Source organism: Cebus imitator, unplaced genomic scaffold (genome assembly GCF_001604975.1).
Source record: "Cebus imitator isolate Cc_AM_T3 unplaced genomic scaffold, Cebus_imitator-1.0 Scaffold77, whole genome shotgun sequence".
Lineage (NCBI taxonomy): Eukaryota > Metazoa > Chordata > Mammalia > Primates > Cebidae > Cebus > Cebus imitator.
Window position 1 is genome coordinate 2,286,895 of NW_016107392.1, and position 24,514 is coordinate 2,311,408.

At 36.4% G+C, this 24,514-nt stretch overlaps 1 protein-coding gene across 1 annotated transcript in view; it reads right to left on the bottom strand.

The window, feature by feature from the left end:
- The window catches only part of EXOC4 (exocyst complex component 4), an 808,787-nt gene that overhangs the window by 414,174 nt on the left and 370,099 nt on the right, over positions 1-24,514 (bottom strand). The window contains exon 10 of the mRNA XM_017532629.2: positions 12,862-12,958. Coding sequence (XP_017388118.1) covers positions 12,862-12,958 — 97 coding nt within the window. The remainder of the gene's footprint in view (positions 1-12,861; positions 12,959-24,514) is intronic.

A 24,514-nucleotide genomic window follows, 5' to 3' on the forward strand; every position in this document is an offset into this window, starting at 1 on the left:
CTCTCAAGACAGTGTGCCAAGTGTTACAATAAAAATATGCCAAAATCACAATAATTTTTTAAAAGGAGACAGTGATCCACTTACATTATGTAAGGGTGGGTAGGAGTAGACACAGGAAAAAGTTGTAAGAAAAGGGGATACATGAGCTGATTCTTGAAGAATAAAATGTCTTTCAGATAATGAAGGAGGTCAAAGGTCGGTGTTGGTAGGTACATTTTTGGTAGAAAGAAAGTAATTTTGAAAATAGCATGACAGACCTGAAAAAAAGGAAGGGTTCATGGTTCTGAAGAGTACAAGGTAGGCTTGAGAGCAGTGTGCACAAAGTCAGAAAGGCAGGCCTTCTCTTCCGCTCAAGGAATTCCACTTCAAGGGCGGGGGGTAAGAAATCACAACAGGGGAGTGACATGATCACTCTGGGAGAAGTGCAGGAGATGGATTAAAGAGGTTTAGATTTGGAGTAGCAGAAACCAACTTGGAAGCTGAGCGACTACAGCAATGGCAACAAGTATGGAAAGAAGGGAATGGATAATTTGAGACATGTTTATAAAATAGACCTGGTAGAAATCAGCCACACTAGATGTGTGGGCTAAGAGGGACAAGGGTCTTCTAAGTAGGACTTCAGGATTTTTTGATCTGGATTCCAAAGAGGATGGAGGGAAGTGGGAGGAAGACCAGAGGTGAAACTGCCTCTGAAAAAGGAATGGCATGGAAAGAGATGCACCTCTACAATAGATAATCTTCTAAGTGTATAAAAGGAAACTGGAAGAAATTTAGCACCAGTGGAATGATGGGATCCTTTGTCACAGATTTTCTGTTATTCTCAAATTACCACAATAACCTTATTAGGAACACAGTCTCCACAAAGACAAGGACAGTGTCTGGCACACAGTAAGTACTCAGCGAATATTTGCTGGAAAAAAAAAAAAGAATCAATGAAAAATAACAGAAAACTATGACTAAACTGAAGAATTTTGCCCTAAAATTCAGTTTAAATACTGTCAACTTCCATTGAATGTTGAAGTTGCATCTTTAAAATGAACATGTCAATCAAAAACATGTAAAAAAGAAAATGTAATGAGTTGAGGCTTATAAAGCAGACAGATCTCCAACGTTCAGAGAAGGAATCTGGTTTCTTTTTAATCTTCAGTGAAATCCTCATATCAATTTTCTTAAAAGCTTCAAAGGAAAAAAGAACTGCAGATTCTCTTAGATGCATTTCTGAGCATTGATATACCTTTATCAAGCTGTTCAGCATTTCTAATTTCATGCTAAAGAATAAATTTAGTGGCCTATTTTTGTACAATTTTCTTTACTATTCTTATTTCTACTCTTATATTGAAAAGATGTTCTACCATTTTTCACTGATGAAAAAAGCAAAAATAAATAGAAAATGCAAAAAAAGATACTGATGGCTTCACTAATGCCCACACCTTCAGCACACTGGTCAGAGTAAGAGAGCTTCGGGGGGTTGGCAAAGCATTGCAGCTGACAGTGATACTAGTGGCCACCAGGAGAGGCTGCAGATGCACTAAAACTTGGAAAACAAGGTGGCTGTGATAAACTGTACAGAATATATTCTAATTATCAACTAGCTAAAGTGAAGGCAATGAGTATGTATGTATATGTATGTATATGTATGTGTGTATACACATATATGCACTCAGGACAGTACAAAAAGGTTAAAAAGTACCTTTCAATATTCAAGAATTATATCTTGAATATAAAAGTATCTTTTAATATTCAAGAATTATAATGAAAGATTCTGCAGACATACTGAAAGAATATTCAATATACAACCAATTTGCCTTATACATTTAAAACTGCCCCACCATTTACCTTCAATTCATTTGCTCATTTACTGAAAACAATTTTAGTGACTTCCTGTTAGGGAAAAGAACCATGTGATTTACAATCAATAAATGTAAATTCCGAACTCACTACAACTATGTTAGAGTCTCTCAATTGGGTTCATACCTGCTTATGGCTTCCTGTGACAATTCTGCATCTGGCTCTTGGCTAATCCCTCATGTCAAGCTTCTCTCCTCCCTCTTGGACTGAATTTACTATCTCCAAAAACTAGCCTATATATTCATGTTGGCTTAAGAACATGAATTCTGCAGTGTACTATTACTGCACCTCTGAACAGCCACTGCACTCCAGCCTGGGCAACACAGCGAGATCTTTTTTTTTTTTTTTTTTTTTAAAAAAAAAAAAAAAAAAAGACAGAATGTCAATTTTAAGTTGCCAATTATCTTTCTTTAAAAATGATGGAACTTAATTCTAAAAAAAAATCCCTTTTCTTCTTTCATAAAAGTAGCAACTTACATTAATTGCCAATTATCTTTTCATTGACTGATCAGAAAACCCTAAGTCTAGGAAACACGTCAATTAATTTTTGCTTCCCTGGCTTTTACAACCAAAGCTGTAGGAAACAGTCTACATCCATCATGGGAAGAATATGGCTTCTAGCTACACTGGCTCACTGCCCTGCTGGACATTGCCCACCCCCGACATCTCTTACTGCATTGAGAACCTCCTTGGCCCTATAAGACAGGAAACCAAAAGATTTCATGGAAAGTTGTTTAGAAGAAGTTTAAATTGTGAGCAGTTTTTAGGACCATAGGATTCTAAAATTTCTTTTATTCCAAAATAATGATGACATATATTTTATAATTGCTAATTTCAGTAGTATATTGACACAATGACTAACAAAGAAATCAGTGTTAGCCTACGGATGATTAACATAGACATCATGTCACGTAAAAGAAGTCAGGCACCAAAGAGGGCTTACCATATGATTCCATTCAAATGAAGTTAAACCATAGGCAACACCAATCTATCTGTGGGGATAGAATTTGCAATAATGGTTATCTCTCAGGGAAGGGGATTGACTGTCAATATAAGCAAGTCTTCCAGGGTACTGAAAATGATCCATGTCAATGTCTTATACGTTGATTTGAATCATGGTGACACTTGTGTGTATATATGTACAAATTCATACAAAGATACGACTATACAAAAATATATGTAAAGATTTATACATTTGAATGTATATATATATATATATCAATAAATATTTTAAAAGATTTTTTTAAATTTACAGATTCTGAATTCAGAGTTCAATTAAGTAACATATTTCCATATTTTTTCACTAAAGAGTGATAGTCTAGAAATTTGCTAGCATTACAGTTTTTTTTCTTCTTAACATTATTGAATACTTTCTCACCTATTTGCAATGTGGTATTTTACAGAAATAGTGATTAAAGAATGCTTACTGAGTTTAAAAACAGTAATTGTCAAAGTTACTATTTTTTCACGACTAATAAAAACAAGATGAAAACATCAATCATTCCAGAAACTATTTTAAGTGCAACACAAAAGTCAGACCCAGCACTTCCCAGGTTCGTAAGCAGTACTTTTACCAAAGAATGAAAATTAAGGTAATTAAAAACTAAATCTTCCTTTATGATGCTTCCACCCTTCTTCTTCTTTCTAGCTGGCTATTCTTACTTATGTTGCTGAATCAAAGAAGTTTCCTTTCTCAGTTACTAAAGTCCTGAGAAAATACCATTGTTTTGTTTGGGGCTCATTTCTGTTTAACTACGCAAGGACAATAGAAAGGGATTTCATGACCATGAAATGAAGAATATTTCACTTGCAGGATAACACCGTTTTTAAAAACACAGTAGGCAATATTAATGATCAAATCTTCAAATGACAATTATGAACAAATAAGAGTCTTTGGTATTATATAGAAGGCCCAGTGACAAAATGCAAAACAGAAACAGAACAAAGTCAGTATGAGAGGGGGTGTGTGTGCGTGTCTTTCTGTTTTCTGAGGAGCAAGGGGAATGATAAAATAATTTTCCAAATTGTACAAAGAACGCATAGCCAACACGCAAAGGAATATATGTTATTAAAGGGAGAGACTGTATTGTCCCCCAGGTGTGCCTATGTTATTTTTAACACCAAATTACATTATCAATTTAGATTTCAAAATCAGATGTAAATGGCCCTGTGGCTGGACATAAACATATTTCATTGAATGCTGAATAAGCATATTTTGGCTACTGCAGTCTAAAAGACTAATACATGTTCAGAATACATAAAAAGCAGCATAAAAATCACACAAGCATTTTGTTCTGAATAGTCTTTTCTGCTGTCTTTTATATGTAAGTTGCTAATAATGTTAATTGATAATAACAAAATGTAACTGATAAAGAGACGAAAACCTGCATCTAAAATATCCGCTTAAATCTAGGTCAAAATCACAGCAGCAAAGTCATGCTGATTTTAGGCTTATCTGGAAATACAGCGTTGGTCCCATATTAGCTTTTTATAACAGAAGAAAACTAGTTTTCTTTTTCTTTTAACAGTCACTGGAAGACTTAAGTTATACTCTGTGTACCAGGCTACTGGACATGAAAAAGACAAAGAAAAATACAAAAATAAGAGCAGAGAAGAAAAAAAGAAAGAGGATAGAAGGAACTATATGGTAGGGAAGGGTGGAGTTTGTCTAACAACTGCTCCATGAGTCTCCTTGTGTTAGAAAGAAGAAAGTCAATGTGGAAGTGACACAGAAGTCAACTATACTTCTTGACTCTGCCAGTGGTAATCATCAGCATTTAGCTGAAGTATAAAAAAGTAACTCAAATGAGCAAGACTGGAAGAAACATCTAACCAGAGCTCTGAAGTTGCACAGTATATTGGAAAGGCTTACAATCAGAGATTTAAAGAATGTAGATCTGGAAATTCAACATCCAGTTAACTGCATCATGAATTCACCTTCTGGATAAGCATCTCCATGAAAAAATACTGTCTTCCAAGAAAAGCTTTCCTACTTCTGTTGCCTTATTCGTTTGAAAATTCTCATTGAGTAGAGTAGAATCTCTTTAAACATCCAACCAACTAGTTCTAAGCCAGTCTTATGAAGCAACAAAAAACAAAATTACTTGAGCTCTTTAAGTGATTTCAATATAAAGTGATCTCTTTATATAGGTAAAAAGACATCAAATCTTCTGTTTCTCTTTTTTTTTCACTGACATTTCCAGTTTTTCCTAATGTTTCTTATGAGAAACGGCCTATTCTTTTGTGCTAACTAGATTGGGATGCCTCACCTCTTTAGAAATTGCTGAAACATGCATAGATACATGGGTTGAAACCTTGACTGACTCTCCATTTTACTCCTTACTACAAAACTGCCAGTAAGTTGGGATCAGTGTTTAGCCATATATCATACATTTTGAAAATATACAAATAAAAAAGTTTAGAATTAAAGTGTTTTAATCTCCAAAAGTTAAGTGGTTTGAAGATTTACAGCTTTTAACATTTATAATATTAATTCAAAAGAAGTTACTCAAATGCAGGGTTTGAAATCTATATATACCAACCACTCAGCATTTCACAGGCCTTTTGGGTCAGGCAGACCGAAAACTTGCAATATTTTTTCATAATTTTGAGCACGGGGGAAAAATGGCTGTGTTTCATAAAAATGCAGCAAGGTGGCTATATTTCCTCCCATGCATGAATACTGTATGATCTACAACATTATTTGCTAGGCTGTCTAATCACCAACATCTTTCAAAATGTCTACATAAGCTTTACCTCATTAAGAACAAACATGCATCTGTATAAAAATATCACGTACTTGTGAACACTGAGAATAATATTCTGCCAAATAAATATCAATGTACACATCAAACTGACATGGGTAGAATAACGTCACGGCATTTTTCAAAGACAAAAATATCAGGGAAAATGTGCTTAATTATAACATTAAGTTACATACGCCTTTGATCTGGAAATATTGGCAATATGTGATATTAAAACTACTATAATTATTAAAACAAAAAGCATAAAATTGTTAATCACAATTGTCTTTTACTTTGAAACATTATTTTTGGAAACATGAATTACTGGTTAATAGCATAACCACCTTTGGAGGCTTTCACTGCTCCAGGTTTGGTTTCAGTTACTCCCTGTCCTCCTAACTTTAAGCATCTCTTCATCATAGACATTTCAGAGCTATTTCACAAACAGGCCACAAGACAGTACCCTATACTGCTGCAATATGGTGATTTCCACATGTAGCATCTATATCTAATTTTTAGAAATTCTTCTTTTGTATACATTAGATGATATGACTACAACTACTTGTTCTGACTGCTATTAGCCTTAAGAATGGAACACAGCCAACCATACTGCCCGTCACCAAAAGCCCAATTTGCCAAGAGAGGTTCATCTTCTTCACTGACCTAGATGCCAGGACTTTCCTCACTGACCAATAAATATTTCATTTTTTGTTCTACCTAGAAAGACATTAATTGATGCCTGATCTTAATGAGGTGTGGATAATTACTGCTGAAAAATGCTCATAGCCCAGATATTCAATATTCTAGTTGTGTTCAACAGAACCAGAATCAGTAACATTTTGCAACTTTAAATGCCTTCATCATTCCCATGTCCCCAGCCTCTTGCCTCTGCCATGTCACCACAAGACTGCAAATAAATAGCTCTTCTTCAATTGTCCCGTAAGAAATATATTACTTCATGCTTGCCAAGTGTTCATTACCCTAAAGAGCCAATGCCTTTTAAAAGCTAGTTGAAGCAAATAAGCAACAATTCTCCAACACACTATAAAACTCGCTTGTTGCATAAACTTTTAAATTTCAAAATGCCAGGCTTTCAGATTCCCTAAATATTATAAAAAGCATTGCCCAGTCACAGAATCACAAAACTTAACAGGTAGAAACCAGTATCCAAACCAACTCATTTATTTAATACTTTTCCTTATAGTTTTCTCTTTCTGGTTAAGCATGTCTCTTACAGAGTAGATTTCTGGAAAGAAATGAGGTATAGTATTATCTTGCTTGCTTTACTCTTTACCTACCAAGACATTGTCTGTCATTAAACACTTAATGACTGTTTTTTCCTTCCTGTACAGACAAGGGAAACGAAGGCTCACAGTGATTTGGCAGACATCAAAACGTAGAATGTGTTCACTTCTACCCAGTCCCAATACTTCACTGTTAGTCTCTCTCTCTCACACAATATACAAAACTCCTTTCCAATTGAAATAGGGCTCCAATGCTAAAAGGATGATTAAATACCACTTAAATGAATAGTTTGTTCTGCTTGTGAATTTTAATGTATATTCTCTGAAGGAGGTAATCAAGGTCAAATGAGGTCAGACTGGTAGGGCCCTTATCCCATAAAGCCAATATTCCTGTAAGATGAAGGAACACAAGGGAGCTTTGTCCCAGTGCACAGGAAAGAGGCCATGTGCTAGCTAACCACTGTTTCTAAAGAAGTGATGAGCCGCATTAAATGCTGCCACCCTTCTTTGATAATTCCACCTGTTTAACTGGGAGTCTGTGGTTATGAGGGGCTGAGTGCACCTGTCAAAGGCATGACTTTGTTTCTATTTAGCAACGCTCCCACCAATAAGCCTGAATGGCCCAGGAAGAAAAAAAGAGGCATTAGAGTATTTTCTGAATGATACTTTTAGTTAAGTGCAAGCATTTAGATTTTCTAAGAAATAATTTGTGTTCTCACCTGTGTTTGCTACATGAAAGAACTGTACTAACAAATCTAAGGCACAATAAATTATCTGTTTTTAGACTTGCAGAGAAGAAAGAATAATAAGAAATGAATGAAAAAACAAAGAGAAAAATAAATTCTCACTCCTTCTCCCCACAGACCCAAGAAATAACAGTTACAAAGTAATTTCAAATTTCCTGAAAAGACTACATTATATATTAATTACAATAAAAAGTGTCACCCTGAGTTAAATTGTGGTTGATAACGCAATAATATGTACTTCATTGCCAATCTGAATATTCTGAATATTCTATTATATACAGATCATTGTTAATAATTACCATCATATAATTATTCAAAAATAATTATTTTTGGAAAGAAACCTAAATGCATGTCAGAACCACACAAAAGAAGGGAAATGTCACTCAAATTCCAACATTAACATATCTTCCTTCTGTTCCCCAAAATCAAGGCCCATAACATAAATTTCATTTAGCAGAATGAATTCATTCGTCTTAAAGCCTTCCAGAGAAAACTGAAAGAGAGCAAACATGTCAATGGGAGAAAAAAAAGGCATCAGTTATATCATTTTCAGAGTCTAAATTTTGGGGAAAGTATTTTGGAATCTACCTGGGTATGCGTAGAAACCTTTGTTTTAATATGGTTTTGTTCATTAAGACCCACAGGTAGAAACACTGATTAGATGACCTATTACTGACCTGGCGCTGTGGCCCACACCTGTAATCTCAGCACTTTGGGAGGCCAAGGTGAGCAGATCATCTGAGGTCAGGAGTTTGAGACCAGCCTGGCCAACATGGCAAAACCCCATCTCTTAACATATTAGTTGGGTGTGGTGGTGACTGCCTGGAATCCCAGCTATTCGGAGGCTGAGGCGGGCAAATCGCCTGAACCCAGAAGGCAGAGGTTGCAGGGAGCCAAGATCGCCCCATTGCACTCCAGCACGGGCAACACAGTGAAACTCTATCTCAAAAAAAAAAAAAAAAAACTATTATTAAAAACATTCATTAAAGGTTTAATTACAGACAATGTCTTGGTAGGCTAAGAGTAAAGCAAGTAAGATAATACTATACCCTGTTTCTTTTTAGAAATTTACTCTCTAGGAGACATGCTTGACTGTAAAGAGAAAACAATAAGGAAAAGCATTAAATAAACAAGTAAAGGGACAAGCAGAGTTAATGGGGAGTGAACAAATTAGAAGTCAGTGTATTTGCTCTAACATCCTGTGAGATTTCCTAGTGATGGAACTACAGTAACTATGAGAACAGTATAAAAATAAGTTAGCAAGATTACCAGAATTGAGGACCCGATGCAATAATTTTATGAGAGGACAGTACGAATGACTGCTGGGAATATATAAACCAGTGTAATGGGAATCCGCTCTGTGGCATTCTTAGAAGGGTGGTTGAAGTTGTCAATATAGAAACCCTCAAGGCTGCAAAGAACACACTGCTAATTGAATGAAAATTATGAAAGGAATGATTTTAATAAATGAAGTGTGTAGAAGAGTCACATGAAAAGTTTGAGGAAGACAGGGTACCAGTGACACAAGACACAGGGAAAAAGTAGCAAAGTGAAGAACTCACACACTTGAAAGGGTTTCTCTCTCCACTGAAAAAAAAAACCTTAGCTTGCCAAGAGATCAAGTAAGAAAATATATACATAATGTTTAAATAGGTCTTGAATTTGATAAAAGTCAACTTGTGATAAGTTCCTCTTGAACTTTTTTATTTTATTTTTGACATAGAATTTTGTTCTTCTTGCTTGGGCTAGAGCACAATGGCGTGATCTCAGCTCACTGCAATCTCTGCCTCTTGGGTTGAAGCGTTTCTCCTGCCTCAGGCTCCCGGGTAGCTGGGATTACAGGCATGCACCACCACACCCAGCTAATTTTTGTATTTTTAGTAGAGTCGGGGTTTCATCATGTTGGCCAGGCTGGTCTTGAACTCCTGAACTCAGATGATGCATCTGCCTTAGCCTCCCCAAATGCTGGAATTACAGGTATGAGCCACCATGCCTGGCTGAACTTATTTTTTAATATGAGCTAAGTTATAAATAAAGAATAATTACTGTAATCAATTAGAAAGAGATTTAGCAAATTGGGATGGAAAAATAATGAGTCAGTTGATAACAAATAGAAACACATTCAAGAGCATTAGGAGAGGGAATTGCTGGGTAACAGGAAATGTGATTTCTCAATAATGTCAAACCAATTTTGAGAGAGGCTGAACCAATTTACATCCTCCCACGAGGTGGAAGAGATCCCACTGATCCATGTCCTCACCAATATGTGGTGATTTCAGGCTTCTTCATTTTTTGAATCCATGCAGTTGCCAAGAGAGGAGCTTTCAAGGATATGCTCTTATTTTGTTTCCCCAGGACGTGGCATAATCAGAGTCTATTAACAAGCAGTGAGTAAAACTGAAGTGAAGGAGCCTAGACCTGAACCAAGATCATTGTCATGTTTTTCATTTGAAATTTGCAATCCTGTTCATTTTTTCCATCTTTCATTCTTCTACACTGTGTCTCCCATTGTACTACACTATCTTTCAAACAACAGAATGCTAACTAATACTCACTTAAACTAGCATAGAATAAAAGCAGTGACCATTCTAAAGGATAGAAAAGATATCTACATTTTATTTATATAATTTCATAAAAATAAGAGTACATCTGAAAAAGAGACCACATCTAACTTGGAAATAGGAAAATGTGCATCCTAAGTATTCAATAAAAATTCATTGAATATAAAAGAAAACATTATAGTACTAATAAAGCAAGCTAGTATGATAAAGCACACTGGTTCTTCTAATTACAAAAACTAAAATTCTAAACTTAGAAGTTACAATAACTAAAATTACAAAAACTAAACTTCTAAACTTAGAAGAAATAATAAAGCCAACACTAAGCAAATGCTCAAGTGTAAAACTCAAATGAAAAAAGTAAAAAACCATTAAAAGATCTTAGTCATTTGAAGTTCCACAAGCCAATCAGGAGTTTTTGACAAGGTTGCAATTTGGTCTAAGGGTGAATTTCAACTCTACCATGGTCCATCTGCTCATCAAAGAATGAACTTACCTTGTAGACCACATAATATTTTTGGAATTTCCATTAAGAGATACACAGAGAAAGAATGAATGATAAACTATATCAGGCAACAAACTTTTTCCAGTTTTAATCAATAATAAGTTAAAATTCTGAATGAAAGTAGAAACCAAGTAAGTGAGTAAAACCACTGGGAGTACTACCACGCCTTGAAACAACTATCTAGCAAAGTAGTACTAAAAGCACTAACAAAAAACTGTCAAGAACTGTAATACATTCAGTTCTACCAGTCTTCTAGAAAAAAATGCATTTTATTAAGTCTAAAGTAAGTACTAACGTGTGTGTGTGTGTGTGTGTGTATACACATATTGTTCTTCTAAATTCATATTAAAAAAGAAAAAAAAAAGGAAAAATCTCTTGAAAAGTGGTTACTGACAACACTGTGGTTTCTTCTCTACTTGGGAAGAAATGTAAGCACAAGAATTCCATTTATCCAAACTACAGTGCAACTTAGCAGTAACTTCCAGCACTAAATCTAGGTTAGAGGATGTCTATCGTGATTAAGGTATTTTCCAATTTCTAACAATTAGCAACATTAACTAAGTAGAAATCAATTATAATTGAAGAAAACAGTGAAAACTAATTACCCAAGTCAATTGATATATATAATCAATGTTATTTAATCTATAAAGTCTGTATGTTATAATTTACTTATTATAGATACATAGTACTTACCAACTAAACCTACAGAGAAAAGTTTTAATTTTCTTAATCTCTTAGTAGTCTTAATTTTCTTAATCCCATGGCTCCTAAATGAATTTACTTGCTACAAATCTGCCAAAATAGGCTTCTTAAAGTCAATAAAATTTCTTTAAAATTTTTTTATTGTGTGAAAGTCAAGTTTTTGTTATTTAATTTACATATTTGTGTTTTTGCATTTAAAATCAATAGAGGAAAGTAATCCAGTAGAATTCAAAACACTGTTTACCTATACAAGAGATTAGAATGTAATTAGGTCTAATAGCATAAATTTAATAAGTCTCAGTTAATGAGAAGGTAGGAAAATTGTAAGCTGTTTATGCTTGGAGAAAATATACATAATATTATCTCTGGCAAATTCAACAGCAGTTGTTTAACTGTTATTCCAAATGCCTGAAATCTTATAAGAGTGACCTGAGAAAAGTAAGGTGATATTCTGAAGTACTTAACTTTTAGTAAACTCAGGAGTTTCTGGCCTATTACATGAAAATGCCGCAAAATATATACTGGTTCTTTACAGAGAAAACATGCAATTAATATTATATTAGATATCTGGAACCCAAAAGGTGTATTTTAAAAATTATGGTAAAAAATACATAACATTAAATTTATCATCAACTCGTTTTAAATGTACCATACAGCATCAACTATGTGCACCTGGTTATGTAACAGATCTCTAGAACTTTTCAATCACAAAATGGAAATCTTTTATCTACTCAGCAATTGTCCCTTTCTTCCACTCTCAAAAAGCACCTTTGAAAAAGTATTTAGGGTTTAAATTTTTTCTTTAATGGAAGCACCACGGATTCTTCCTTTCCTATAATCATGGTATCACAATAAGCTGAGCATTACAGCAGATTTCACTCTAGTCACCATCACGTTATCTTTCAATATACAGAAACATACACTCGATGTATATGTCTTTGATTTTTTATAAATCATATTTGTTCAGAGACCTGCCAATTCTCAAAGGATATCTCAGTCATTGGCGTAAATGAGAGGGACAAATTATGGGTTGGCAATTTTTTCCTGTAAAGGGCCAGAGAATACGTATTTTAGGCTCTATGGGCCATATGAGTGCTGTTGCAATTAAAAGTGTGTGCTTGTAGCACAAAAGCAGCTATGGGCAATACATAAACAAATGAGCGTGTCTGTGCGTCAATAAAAATGTATTTACAAATACATGTTCAGGCTAGATTTCTCCATAAGCCGTAGTTTGCCAACTCCTCAGATAGATAAGGGGAGGGAGGGGGAGGGACAGAGGTAGGGAGTGTGAAAGAAAGAAATCAAATAAAAGTATTTACTCCTGAAAATAAGTGGCGACTCAGTGGTATTGACATTATCTGTTATACTGACTAGCTTTGATAGTGAAGCCCTAAAAATGGAACGAATTTCTTTCATGACTTGTTTCAATGCTGACTCAACAACTGGCATTCAGTAGAGCTGCATAAATCATGAAAATATTGATCTTCAGTAAGTACATCATAGCACTTGACGTACCTTAGTAATGGATGGAATATGACGGTAATGTTTCTGGCTCCGGGTTTGCAGACAAATTTTGTTCCTCCGCCTTCAATTAAGTTGTCATCAGGACCTCCTTTTGGAAGAAAGAAAAAAAAAAAGATTTAGCTCACTGAAACTTTTATAAATAAAGAAACCAAGCATATCTAGATGAGTCCTGTACTATCATAAGTAGGACCATCTTTGCAAATAGTTACCTTCTATATGTACAAAATTATTTTGCATTATTTCATCCAGTCTCCTTCACTTGAATAAACAATAGATTAGAATTTTCACTCTGGCTGGGCACGGTGGCTCACGCCTTCCCACCACTTTGGGAGGTCCCACCACTTGGGAGGCTGAGGAGGGTGGAGCAATTGAGGCCAGGGGTTCAAGATCAGCCTGGCCAATATGGTGAAACCTTGTCTCTACTTAAAAAAAAAAAAAAAAAATTAGCCAGGTGTGGTGGCACACACCCATAATCCCAGCTACTCGGGAGGTTGAGGAAGGAGACTGGCTTGAACCTGGGAGGCGGAGGTTGCAGTGAGCCAAGATTGTGCTGTGCCACTACAACTCCAGCCTGGGTGACAGAGCGAGACTCCGTCTCAAAAAAAAACAAAACAAAACAACAAACAAAAAACCACAACAGCATTTTCACTCTGGAGTAAGAACACAGACACACAGTAAGAATAAATGCTACATTTAAAGCAACAGTGCCAGGCTACAATTCCGTTAAGGTGAAAATTTTGATCTATAATGACCAGTGTCCATCTTGGACAGTATGTCACATGAAGCTTTCGGAGAAAGGATGAAGTGCCTGCCATTCAAAGTTGCTGCACATTGGGGAGGGATAACATTAGGAGAAATACATAACGTAGATGACGGGGGGATGGATGCAACAAACCGCCACGGCATGTATATACCTATGTAACAATCCTGCACAATCTGCACATGTGCCCCAGAACTTAAAGTATAATAAAAAAGGAAAACAAACAACCAACCAAAAAAACAAATGGTTACCATAAACCTTTCAGGCACATTCAATAAGGAAATGCAAGAAAAATAAGTTTGTTATTCTTAAAACTAAATAATATTTGAAGTCTAGCTCTTCTGAATCACTCTCAGAGTTTTCAATGTCCTTGCTTTATAAATGTTGTCATCCAGTGTCACCAAGAGCACATGTTTCATAAAGGAGTGCTCCATGTTGCATCCTGTATTTATTTTAAATTTTATTTTAAGTTCTGGGATATATGTGCAGATCTTGCAGGATTGTTACATAGGTCTACACATGCCATGGTGGTTTGCTGCCTCCTTCCCCCCTATGTTAGGTATTTCTCCTAATGTTATCCCTCCCTAATCTCTCTACCCACGCAACAGACCCCAGTGTGTGATGTTCCCCTCCCTACGTCCATGTGTTCTCATTGTTCAACACCCACTTATGAGTAAGAACATGCAATGTTTAATTTTCAGCTCTTGTGTCAGTTTGCTGAGAATGATGGTTTCCAGCTTCATCCATGTCCCTGCAAAAGGCAAGAACAACCTTTCTTATGGTTGCATAGTATTCCATGGTGTATATGTGCCACATTTTCTTTATCCAGTCTATCATTGATGGGCATTTGGGTTGGTTCCAAGTCTTTGCTATCGTAAATAGTGCTGCAATGAACATATGTATGCATGTGTCTTTATAACAGAACAATTTACAATCCTTTGGGTATATACCCAGTAGTGGGATTTCTGGGTCAAATGGTATTTCTGGTTCTGTATCCTTGAGGAATCACCACACTGTCTTCCACAATGGTTGAACTAATTTACACTCCCACCAACACTGTAAAAGCGTTCCTATTTCTCCACATCCTCTCCAGCATCTGTCGTCTCCAGATTTTTTAATAATCGTCATTCTAACTGGGGTGACATGGTATCTCAATGCGGTTTTGATTTGCATTTCTCTAATGCCCAGTGATGATGAGCTTTTTTTCATATGTTTCTTGGCCACATAAATGTCTTCTTTTGAGAAGTGTCTGTTCATATCCTTCATTCACTTTTTGATGGGGTTGTTTTTTTCATGAATAATTGTTTTAGTTCTTTGTTGATTCTGGATATTAGCCCTTTGTCAGATGGGTAGCTCGTAAAAATTTATTCCAGGCTGCTGATACTCGCCCTGCAAAGTTTGAAGCTGATGCTTTCTTGATGCAGTCTGGAGGTTTAAACAGGCTTTCTTAGCCCTACCAGGACTGACACTCTTTCCTCTAATGATCCTGACTTAGTTCATTAACTGAAACACTGAAGGCTCATGGTGTGAGGAGCAACCCAAGCTCACACACACTGCAGCAGTGACAATTCACCATGACTGGTTTCCAGTAGGCCGCTATTAAGATACCACTGATTTCAGACACATCCTCATTTCAAAGAGTTTTGAATGTGAAAAGATGTATCACTTTGGATGCTGGAAGAAATGCTTTCCCCCCACTTATATTTCTTGTCACTAGAATGAAATTCAACTGTCATCTGTGTCCTCTCTCCACCTTTTACCCACGCCAGGGGAAGTGACATAATGCCTCTAACTGATAAAACTTGAGAAGAAAAGGCTGGGCATGATGGCTTAGCAACCCCCATATTCCACCCTAGAAACTAGAATGTCTGAAGATAGTTAAGTGGTGTCTGGTGTACGTTAAACTATGAAGGCCCTGATAAGTGAGAGAAGGCCTGATGTGGGCCAACATCTTTTCTAGATGGGTGAGTAAGTCTGCTTAATTACGATGTTCAGTTAGCAAGCCCCATTTGATCCTCAAACTGGGTTATATCTTGCAATCTGGCTTAAATCAATATAAAAGTGACATTTCACTTACTATCTACTTTATTTCTCAATAGTTTCAAAACTCCAGCAGGAAAGATGGCTACTATTGAGTGGGTTTGCTCAAAACCCTAGCAATCTACACTTACAACATTTGGTTTCCTTCTTCTAAGTTAAACATTTTCTTTCTGAGTATAGTTCTTTGCATATTACCAAATAGCTAAATCTCACTTGATTTATTATCTATGTTAATGGTCTCTAGACATCTTGGAAATTGACTGATAAAAACAAGTGAAGCTTCAGAAATCCATACCCTGGATCATCAGGACTTCCCAGAGGCATCAGAATGTCTAGACAAATACCATTTGGATCAGTTGTTTCTACCAACTAATCAGAGCATACTTTTTCTTAGGAATAACAAAAAACACAATGGCATGTTCAACCCTTAATTAAAAATTGTGGACTGTTTTTTCTCATTTGAAAAAAATCTATCTTGTACAATATTTGCAACAGAGATATAAACATGCTGCTAAGTTTTGCCGAGTTAAGGAAAGCGTGAAGACTGACACAAACGCTACACCTTTAATAAAATCCTCCTTGAAAGGTCACATGGTATAGTTACAAAAACGATAGAATAAATATAACTTCCTTAATATATTTCCTTTTAAGATTATAAAATCTAGTCAGAATTGATTCACAAAGGAGATGTGTATAGAATAAACCAGGATATATTCTATACTTCGGGAACAGGTAAGTCTACACAAAACATAATGCAGTAATCTACTCTATATGAACACGTCTTTTAATAACCTATATGAGATGGACTAGATGATTTCCAATGGCTTCTGAACATTCTGAAGTGCTACAACATTAGGTACTCAATAATTAAATTCAGACCTGACTAACCTGGCTCCATTCAAATGAAAACCTTCATGTGTAATAAATGCACGGTACACACATGCACCTCTATGCTTTAGCCACACTGGGCTACCATCTGGAGGTCCTCTCTCTTTGTACCATTTCTTCAGGTCCCACGTTGAGTCCTAAACTGTCAAATGCCCCTCTCTCACAGTCCACAATTCCATTAACAGTGACCGTGTATAAAATAACCCATATGAACCTTAACACAAGTCACTTCTGTTACTATGTGTTTTCTTCCTTATGTCACTTCTTCCCACCTGCAATGTAACTTCCTGGAAAGTGATTATACAAGAATACATTTGCTGAGTGAAAGGAAAAAAGATCTTACTTGGTAAAATGTTACAGCAATTAGATGAGACAGTATGTGTGAAAGCCTAATAAATGTAAACTGTCAAAACCAGTATAAATATAAGCAACTGTCAAAAACTAATAAGGTAAGCAAATCTCCCTATATCATCAAAGCTGTATAGGTAGTAGGGGTGCTTAATAAACATTTGTTGATGACCATATTACAGAGAACAAAGATAACAAAAGATAAGCCACAATACCAAAAGTAAGGCATCAGAGTCACTGGAAATGTCAGTAAAAGGAAGATTTGGCTGTGAAAATATAGGCACAATGACAGGCTATGAGGTTAGAAACTAAACAATACTTTCATTAGTTCTAAACCCCTGCTAGCTACAGAAAGATGATTACTGATTCACATGGTGCAGTGAAGCTAAATAAAAAGTAAGGTCAGGACAGAAATATGAAAAAAGAGACTCTCCTCCCTACCCCAACCCCTAACCAGAATTCCACCTACAGGAACCTCATACACGATTCCAGTTCCATTACCAAGTGCCATCTATACTGCATTTGTCATGATTTCCTCTTGAAGATGAGAAGTCAAATGTTTCTTACTATATTGCCAATAAACAGAACCAACCCAATGAAAATAAAGCTGTCAGAAACAAAAGTAAAGGCCATGGCCAAAAAATCACAAGGTCTGAGTCCTGACCCTCTGAAATCTACTCCAGCATTTCAGTACTCTAGGTGAGAAACAAAACTCACTTTTCCTCATACTCCTTCTCATACTCAAATAACCTGGGTCCTACTGCCAGGAACCTTTTTTTTGGAGATGGACTCTCATTCTCTCTCCCAGACTGGAGTTCAATGGTGAGATGTCGGCAAACTCCGCCTCCCAGGTTCAAGTGAGGCTCCTGCCTCAGCCTCCTGAGCAGCTGGGATTGCAGGCATCCACCACCACGCCTGGGTAATTTATGTATTTTTAGTACAGACAGGGTTTCACCATGTTGGTCAGGCTAGTCTCAAACTCCGGACCTCAGACGATCTGCCTGCCTCGGCCTCCCAAAGTGCTGGGATTACAGACATAAGCCACCACACCTGGCCAGGAGCCTTCTTAAGGAACATGTTGTTCGATCTTGGTTAGAGAACTGGACAGGTCAGAGCACCCCTTCCCTTCATTACATTTACACTCTAATTGCAGCTGTTAGAGGGCCAGGTGATAGGCACCAGGGAAAATGCTGAATGATGATGGATGGCTGGAATGAAAGGGAAACTGACAATAGTATTCCAAGAAGTATATACTCTGTAAAAGGAAAAGAAGAAAGGCCCTGGTGATATTTCCTATTTTTAACAATGAGGACAATAATTTGACATGCAGTCCGAGACAGCAGGCACCGAGGCCACCTGATAACTGCTGGAATGACAACATCTTAGTGTTCACAGGCTGGTCCCTTCTTTTAGAATTCATTTACTTTTAAGTAATAAGCTTCCACATTTATTTGTTCCTTGATTCTAACCAACTAGAACTTAACGTAGTTTGTAATGAATACTGTCATATTAATAAAACACAAACAGAAACCAAAGCCTCAGAAAGAAATGGAAACAGGATTCTCACTGAAATTACTATGGAACAGAGAGAAGAATCAAAATGATCTTGTGTCAAACATCAGACCACTATTTATTATTAGCCTAAGTATGATAAAATTATTTAAATTTTCTGAGCCTCAGCCTTCCCATTTATAAAATAAGGATTGCAATAAACTCTTTCAAAGACTTGTTGCGATGTTGAAGGGAGGTAACGTAGACAAGGGCCTTCAGTAGAGTGTTCTGTGCCTAGTACCTCTCCAATTATCTTCTCCTTCTCCCATTAAAATTACCAATCACTGAAGAATCTTAACTGATTTCACAAACTAGAGAAGAAAAAAGCCCAAATTCAAAAAAGGTTGTTCTTGTTACTTTAGGCAACAGAATACTAGTCAATATCATTAATGAGATCAACTTTACAATAAATGTGTAAAACATGCTTGCTTTATTTTTGTGGATACATTCCTGCAGTGAAAGATTTAGAAATTTGCTGGGAACACTTTTACATGACAGGAAAAAAAAAGCTTTATCTAGTCTTAATGTTTCTTTTTTTTTCTTTATTTTTTAAAAACATTAGAGTGTCAGCCATAGTTCCCCCTACCCGTTTTTTGTTTTGTTTTGTTTTGTTTTTTAAGAGATGGGGTTTCGCTCTGTTGCCCAGGCTGGAGTGCAGTGGTGCAATCACAGCTCATTGCAGCCTCAACCTCCCAGGCTTAAGGGATCCTCCCACCTCAAGCTCCTGAGTAGCTGAGACTACAGGTGCACACCATCACACTTGGTTAATCTTTTAATTTTTGTAGAAACAGGGTTTCAATATGTTACTCAGGATGGTCTTGAACTCCTAAACTCAAGCAATCTTCTCACCTTGGCCTCCCAAAGTAGGGAGTGACCAGCCCTACTCTTAATCTTTCAATTAAAAATAATCAATACTAAATGTATAGATGTTGAAACTATGACCATCTTGTACCAAGTGCTCAAATGAAAATAGCATAAAACTGATCATGACTTTTTGAGCCACATGCCCCATCTGACATGTTTAATTTGTCCTGATTTTTAAATTGGCCTTTCCATATAGAAAAGAACCACAGTGAAGGTGAATTATGTTATAGCAAATATTTTGCTTCATAACTACTTTCTAAAGATAGTATACAGTATAATAAATATGGAATTCCTGACTGCATCAATAAACAGGGTCTTTAGCTGGCTTAAGAGCCAGCTGAACGGTTCAAGGGTTCCCTGAATTCACAGCTGTCACCTTGCCAGAGAGGTTCTTTTAGATTACATTTCTTAGCAAGTACTTATTCTTAAAGCACATGTGATCATTATGGCTTAATGCTGTTGCTGCTCCTACCGCCACCACTAAACTTCTCACAAGGGTAACCTTCTTACAAGTATGTGACCTTGGGGTTTGTTGCTACATCAAGAAGAAAATAAAGGTAAAATACTTACCCTTACCCTCAAATGGTTTACTATCACAGCAACGTAAATTAGGATTGGTGATGGTACGGTATTACCCCAGGGTGAGCTGCAGCTGGACACGGGAAGCAAACCCAGGCAACAAGCCCCTTCAAGGAAAGAATCAACTTTTGCACTCAACTCTTAGGTAGTGTGTCATTATTATTAATAACAACAATACTATTTTGTTCATAATTCTATCCTTTGTGCCTAAGATAGTTTCTTCCAGGGAATAAGCACATAGTACATATTTGTTGAATCAACATATACACAAACAAAAAATGAGAAAGAATGTCTTTTTAGACCAAGTGAATTCTTCCTACAAACCAACAAGGAGTAAATAGTAATTACATTTTTACATAAAGTTTGCTCAGTGAGAAATCCATGTTTCAAGAAAGGGCTGAAAAAGTATATTGATGACAGGATTATTTATAAAAGATAATTTCCCAAATAGAAATAAATTCATTATACTCATTGTAAGACAAGTAAATGTCTTGCCAATATTGTGCTCAATTATATTTTATTCTTGTGTAGCTCTCATGATGTACTTTAGGTTAAGACAGGTGCCAAATATTATCCTGGATATGTAGAAAAAAGGTAAAAGAAAGGAAAAGGGGGAATCTGATTTATTAAACAACTACTTGCTAACTGGTACTATGCTGAATCCTTTACATAAAAATACTCATTTCATCCTAATAATATACCTGTCATAATATCATCTACCATAGAGATGAAGAAATTGAAGCTCATGACAGGGGATTAAGGGGCATGAAGTGTCTTGCTCAGAGTCACACATAGAGTAAGTTCATTAATCAAACTTCAGTCTGTTTCTCCAAGAACAATTTTTTTCAACTATATATCCTACAATGTGCTTAATATCATTTTATGTTTCCAAGGAAGTTGCAGGTTGAATAAAAGGATGCAGGTGATAGCAGTGCAGAAGTCTAAAACAGAGAGAACTAAACCCTGATCTTGTGATGGTTTGACACACAAAATGCCATGGAATCTACACTAAATAAAGCAGCTGGTTATTCACACCAAAACACAAAAAGCCTCATTATAAACGTAGGTGAAGTTTAAGAGAAACAATATATACGTTATGTCCTATATATATAATAATCATGTATGCATTGTTTGGGGGAAAACACATTTAGTGGTTCAACTGAAGCTAGAACTCTATGTTTTCTTTTCTCTCTTGATTAGTAGTGGCTATGGTGATACTCATGCCATCCTCACCCTCAAACTGCTCATGAGAGTTTCTTGGATGTCAAAAACACGAAAGGAAGAACATAAAAAGGTTTGCAACATTCAAGAAAAGAACTTTGGAGAGTTTGCCTGTCATATCAGAAAAACTGACAGAAATCCATCTATTCTGTTTCTCCTTCAAAAGGAGAAAAAAAATAAGCCAGGCTTGATGGCTTATACCCTTAATTCCAGTGATATGGGAGGTTGTGATGGGAGGATCATTCGAGGCCAGGAGTTAGAGACCAGCCTGGGCAATGTAATGAGACCCTATCTCTACACAAAATTAAAAAATTAGCTCTGCATGGTGAGGCACAATTGTAGTCCCAGGTACTTGGGAGGCTGAGACAGGAAGGCAGTTTGAGTCCAGGGGTACAAGGTTGCAGTGAGCTATGACTACTGCCTTCCAGCCTGGGTGACAGAGTGAGACCCTATGGATGGATGGATGGATGGATGGATGGATGGATGGACAGACAGAAAAAAGAAAAATAGCCAATAGATCTTTCTTACTTCCGTTCCTGTTACCACAAATCATTTCCACATTTCTCATCATCTGAGACCAAAATAATGTCTTACAGTTTCCTTACAACACAGAAAAAAAGCTATGCTTTGAATGTCCCCTTCCAAAACTCACATTGAAATTTAATTGCCAAGCAACAGTATTAAGAGGTAGGGCCTTTAAAAAGTGGCCATAGGCTCCAGAGAAATGAAGGAAATAAGGAAAATTCCAAGGATCAATCCAGAGGAGAAAGGAAAGATCCTTTTGGTCCTCCCTAACAATCACTCACAGGTATAGGCATAATATCAAAAAGAGAATCTAAATTTGGGATTACGTAGTGATGGATTATTGTGAGACCATCTCTCATATGTTTTGTAGTAAAAAGAACAGTATGTTAAGTGTATGTGCAGTACCTTATGTGTGTTGGAAATTTCCACGTTAGCAGACTGCTAAAATGCAAATAACTAGTCAGAGTTTTGCTTCAAGTAAGACTCTCTTCTAGATTTTTGGCTAATGACCATAAAATAATTCTCATAAAGAAATGAAAATCATATTCCTTTGTAGGTCAACAACTGAATACATTTTAGCTCCTAAGTAACAATTAATTCTATCATAATCTATTTATTTTGAGATAGTATCGGTTTAGAAACAAAACAAGAGAAAAAAACCAGCTTTATTAATTATCTCCTTACAATAAAAGAGGATTGGAAGGATAAGATGACAAGGGAAGAAATAAAAATAAAGCAACAAATTTGAAGGTTAATAATAGCTCATTCTGAGCCATCAGTACAATGTATTCACCTGGAGCTCTTCCATGAGCATAAGTCAAAGGAGGATCCATTAGCAGCAGTGCCCAATGTTTCTATAACAGAGTCTGAAAATGGCATGTTCTAGGAAGAGCAAATCTAACATATGAGCCAATTACCAAAGGATCTGCAGTGGTTGCATGCATATTTTTAAATGGTTGATCAATAAGGCACAAGGGAGTTTTAACTGACTACACCTTTGAGTAGCATTCCGATCTTCGTGACATTATCCTGTAATTCACTTTATTTTAAGCTTCCTTTGGAAGATTGCAGTAATTCTTCTCCTTCCAGTCTTTAACTTATTCTCTAGATTTAATTATCTTGAATCTATTAAATACGTTTTAGTGGCTATTTGGGTATATCCAGCTCAGAGATTCTCATGTGTGAGCTGGGGAACACTACTTCTAATGTCATTTCTTTTTTTGTTTTTTACTAAGGTTTATCAATGGTGTAGCAGGTATCAGTACTTCATTTCCTTTTATGGAAGAATAATATTCCACTGCATGTATATACCACATTTAATTTATCGATTTATCAGCAGATGAACATTTGGGCATCTCTCCTTTTTGGACTAAATAATGCTACTAGAAATATTCATGTACAAGTTTTGTGTGGATATATGTTTCAATTGTCCTCAGTAGATAACTACCCCTAGAACTGAAATTGTAAGTCATATGGTAACTCTGTGTTAAACATCTTCAGAAACTGCCAGGCTGCTTTTCAAAGAGGCTGGACCCTAATGCTAGGTTTTTTCATTTTTAAATAACTAGTTGATTAACAGAAAATGGCCGGGCACGGTGGCTAATGCCTGTAATTCCCGCACTTTGGGAGGCTGAGGTCGGCGGACCATTTGAGGCCAGGAGTTCAAAACCAGCCTGGGCAAAATGGTGAACCCTGGTCTCACAAAAATTAGCCAGGTATGATGATGCACACTTGTGGTCCTAGCTACTCGAGAGGCAGAGGCAGAATTGCTTAAACTTGGGAGGGAGAAGTTGCAGTGAGCCAAGACTGGGCCACTGTACTCCAGCCTGGGTGACAGAGAGAGACACCATCTCAAAAATAAAACAAAAACAGCAACAAAAACGATAACAGGGGAAAAAAAAAAAGAAAGAAAGAAAAGAAAAAAATTGGGAGACAGAGAAGGTAGAAAGTACGCAGAGAAAGAAAGTATGCATATTTTCTTCTCCAGGCCCTCTCACCTGCCTCTTATGGGGTAGTCTCACGTATATCAAAGAATTACTGAGAAGGCATTATCAAACATAACAGATGATGGCTAAAGCAAAACCACTGGGGAACTGGGTGAACTAGGAAACTATCTGTGCTATCTGCACTGTTTCAACTAAGTGTCTAGGCTGGTTTATCACTCACGATTAAAACAAGCAATAAGGTTTCTCTTCTCCCTCAACTTTCAGATTACAGAAGATCTTATTGTTTGCTCTGTAATTCTTGTTGTAGCAAGAGTGCTATGAAGGACAGCAGAATGCCATGAAGCACTCTAATCAGGTGAGCCCATCTCAGTGCTGACCTAAAGTGAATGGCTGGCTAGCTGGGAATCCTCTGAAGATGGCTTGCCAGTTGAGCAGTAGATATATGATGCGAATAAGCCTCAAAATGAAAACATGTTGAACCCATCAATCTTATTTTGTGTGTGAAAGGGTCCACCACAACAGACCTCAGGCCACTGGAAATGATTGGTACTAGTTCATAGAGAAGAAATAGTGTTGTTTAAATGCTGTCATTGTCTTCATGCACAGAGGTGTGCTTAAATCTAAGTACTCCCTGATTTGGAAAGAAATTATTTTGAAGGGATTTGCATAACAGGTACAAAGTATAACTCAAAATGACTAAGTAAGAAAGATAGAGTGCTCTGTAAATACGAAATCAGAGTCAAAATACAGGTTGCAAAACATGGTGGCATTTAGCTTACCGACAAAGATAATCAGAGCTGGCATCTAAACAGAAAATGCATTATTTCATGGCTCATTAGAAGCATCTGGATTACTGAGGCACAGGCGGTTTTAAATAACATTACCAACAAACCGATAGTTGCTGTTTACGTTTAATTGGCAA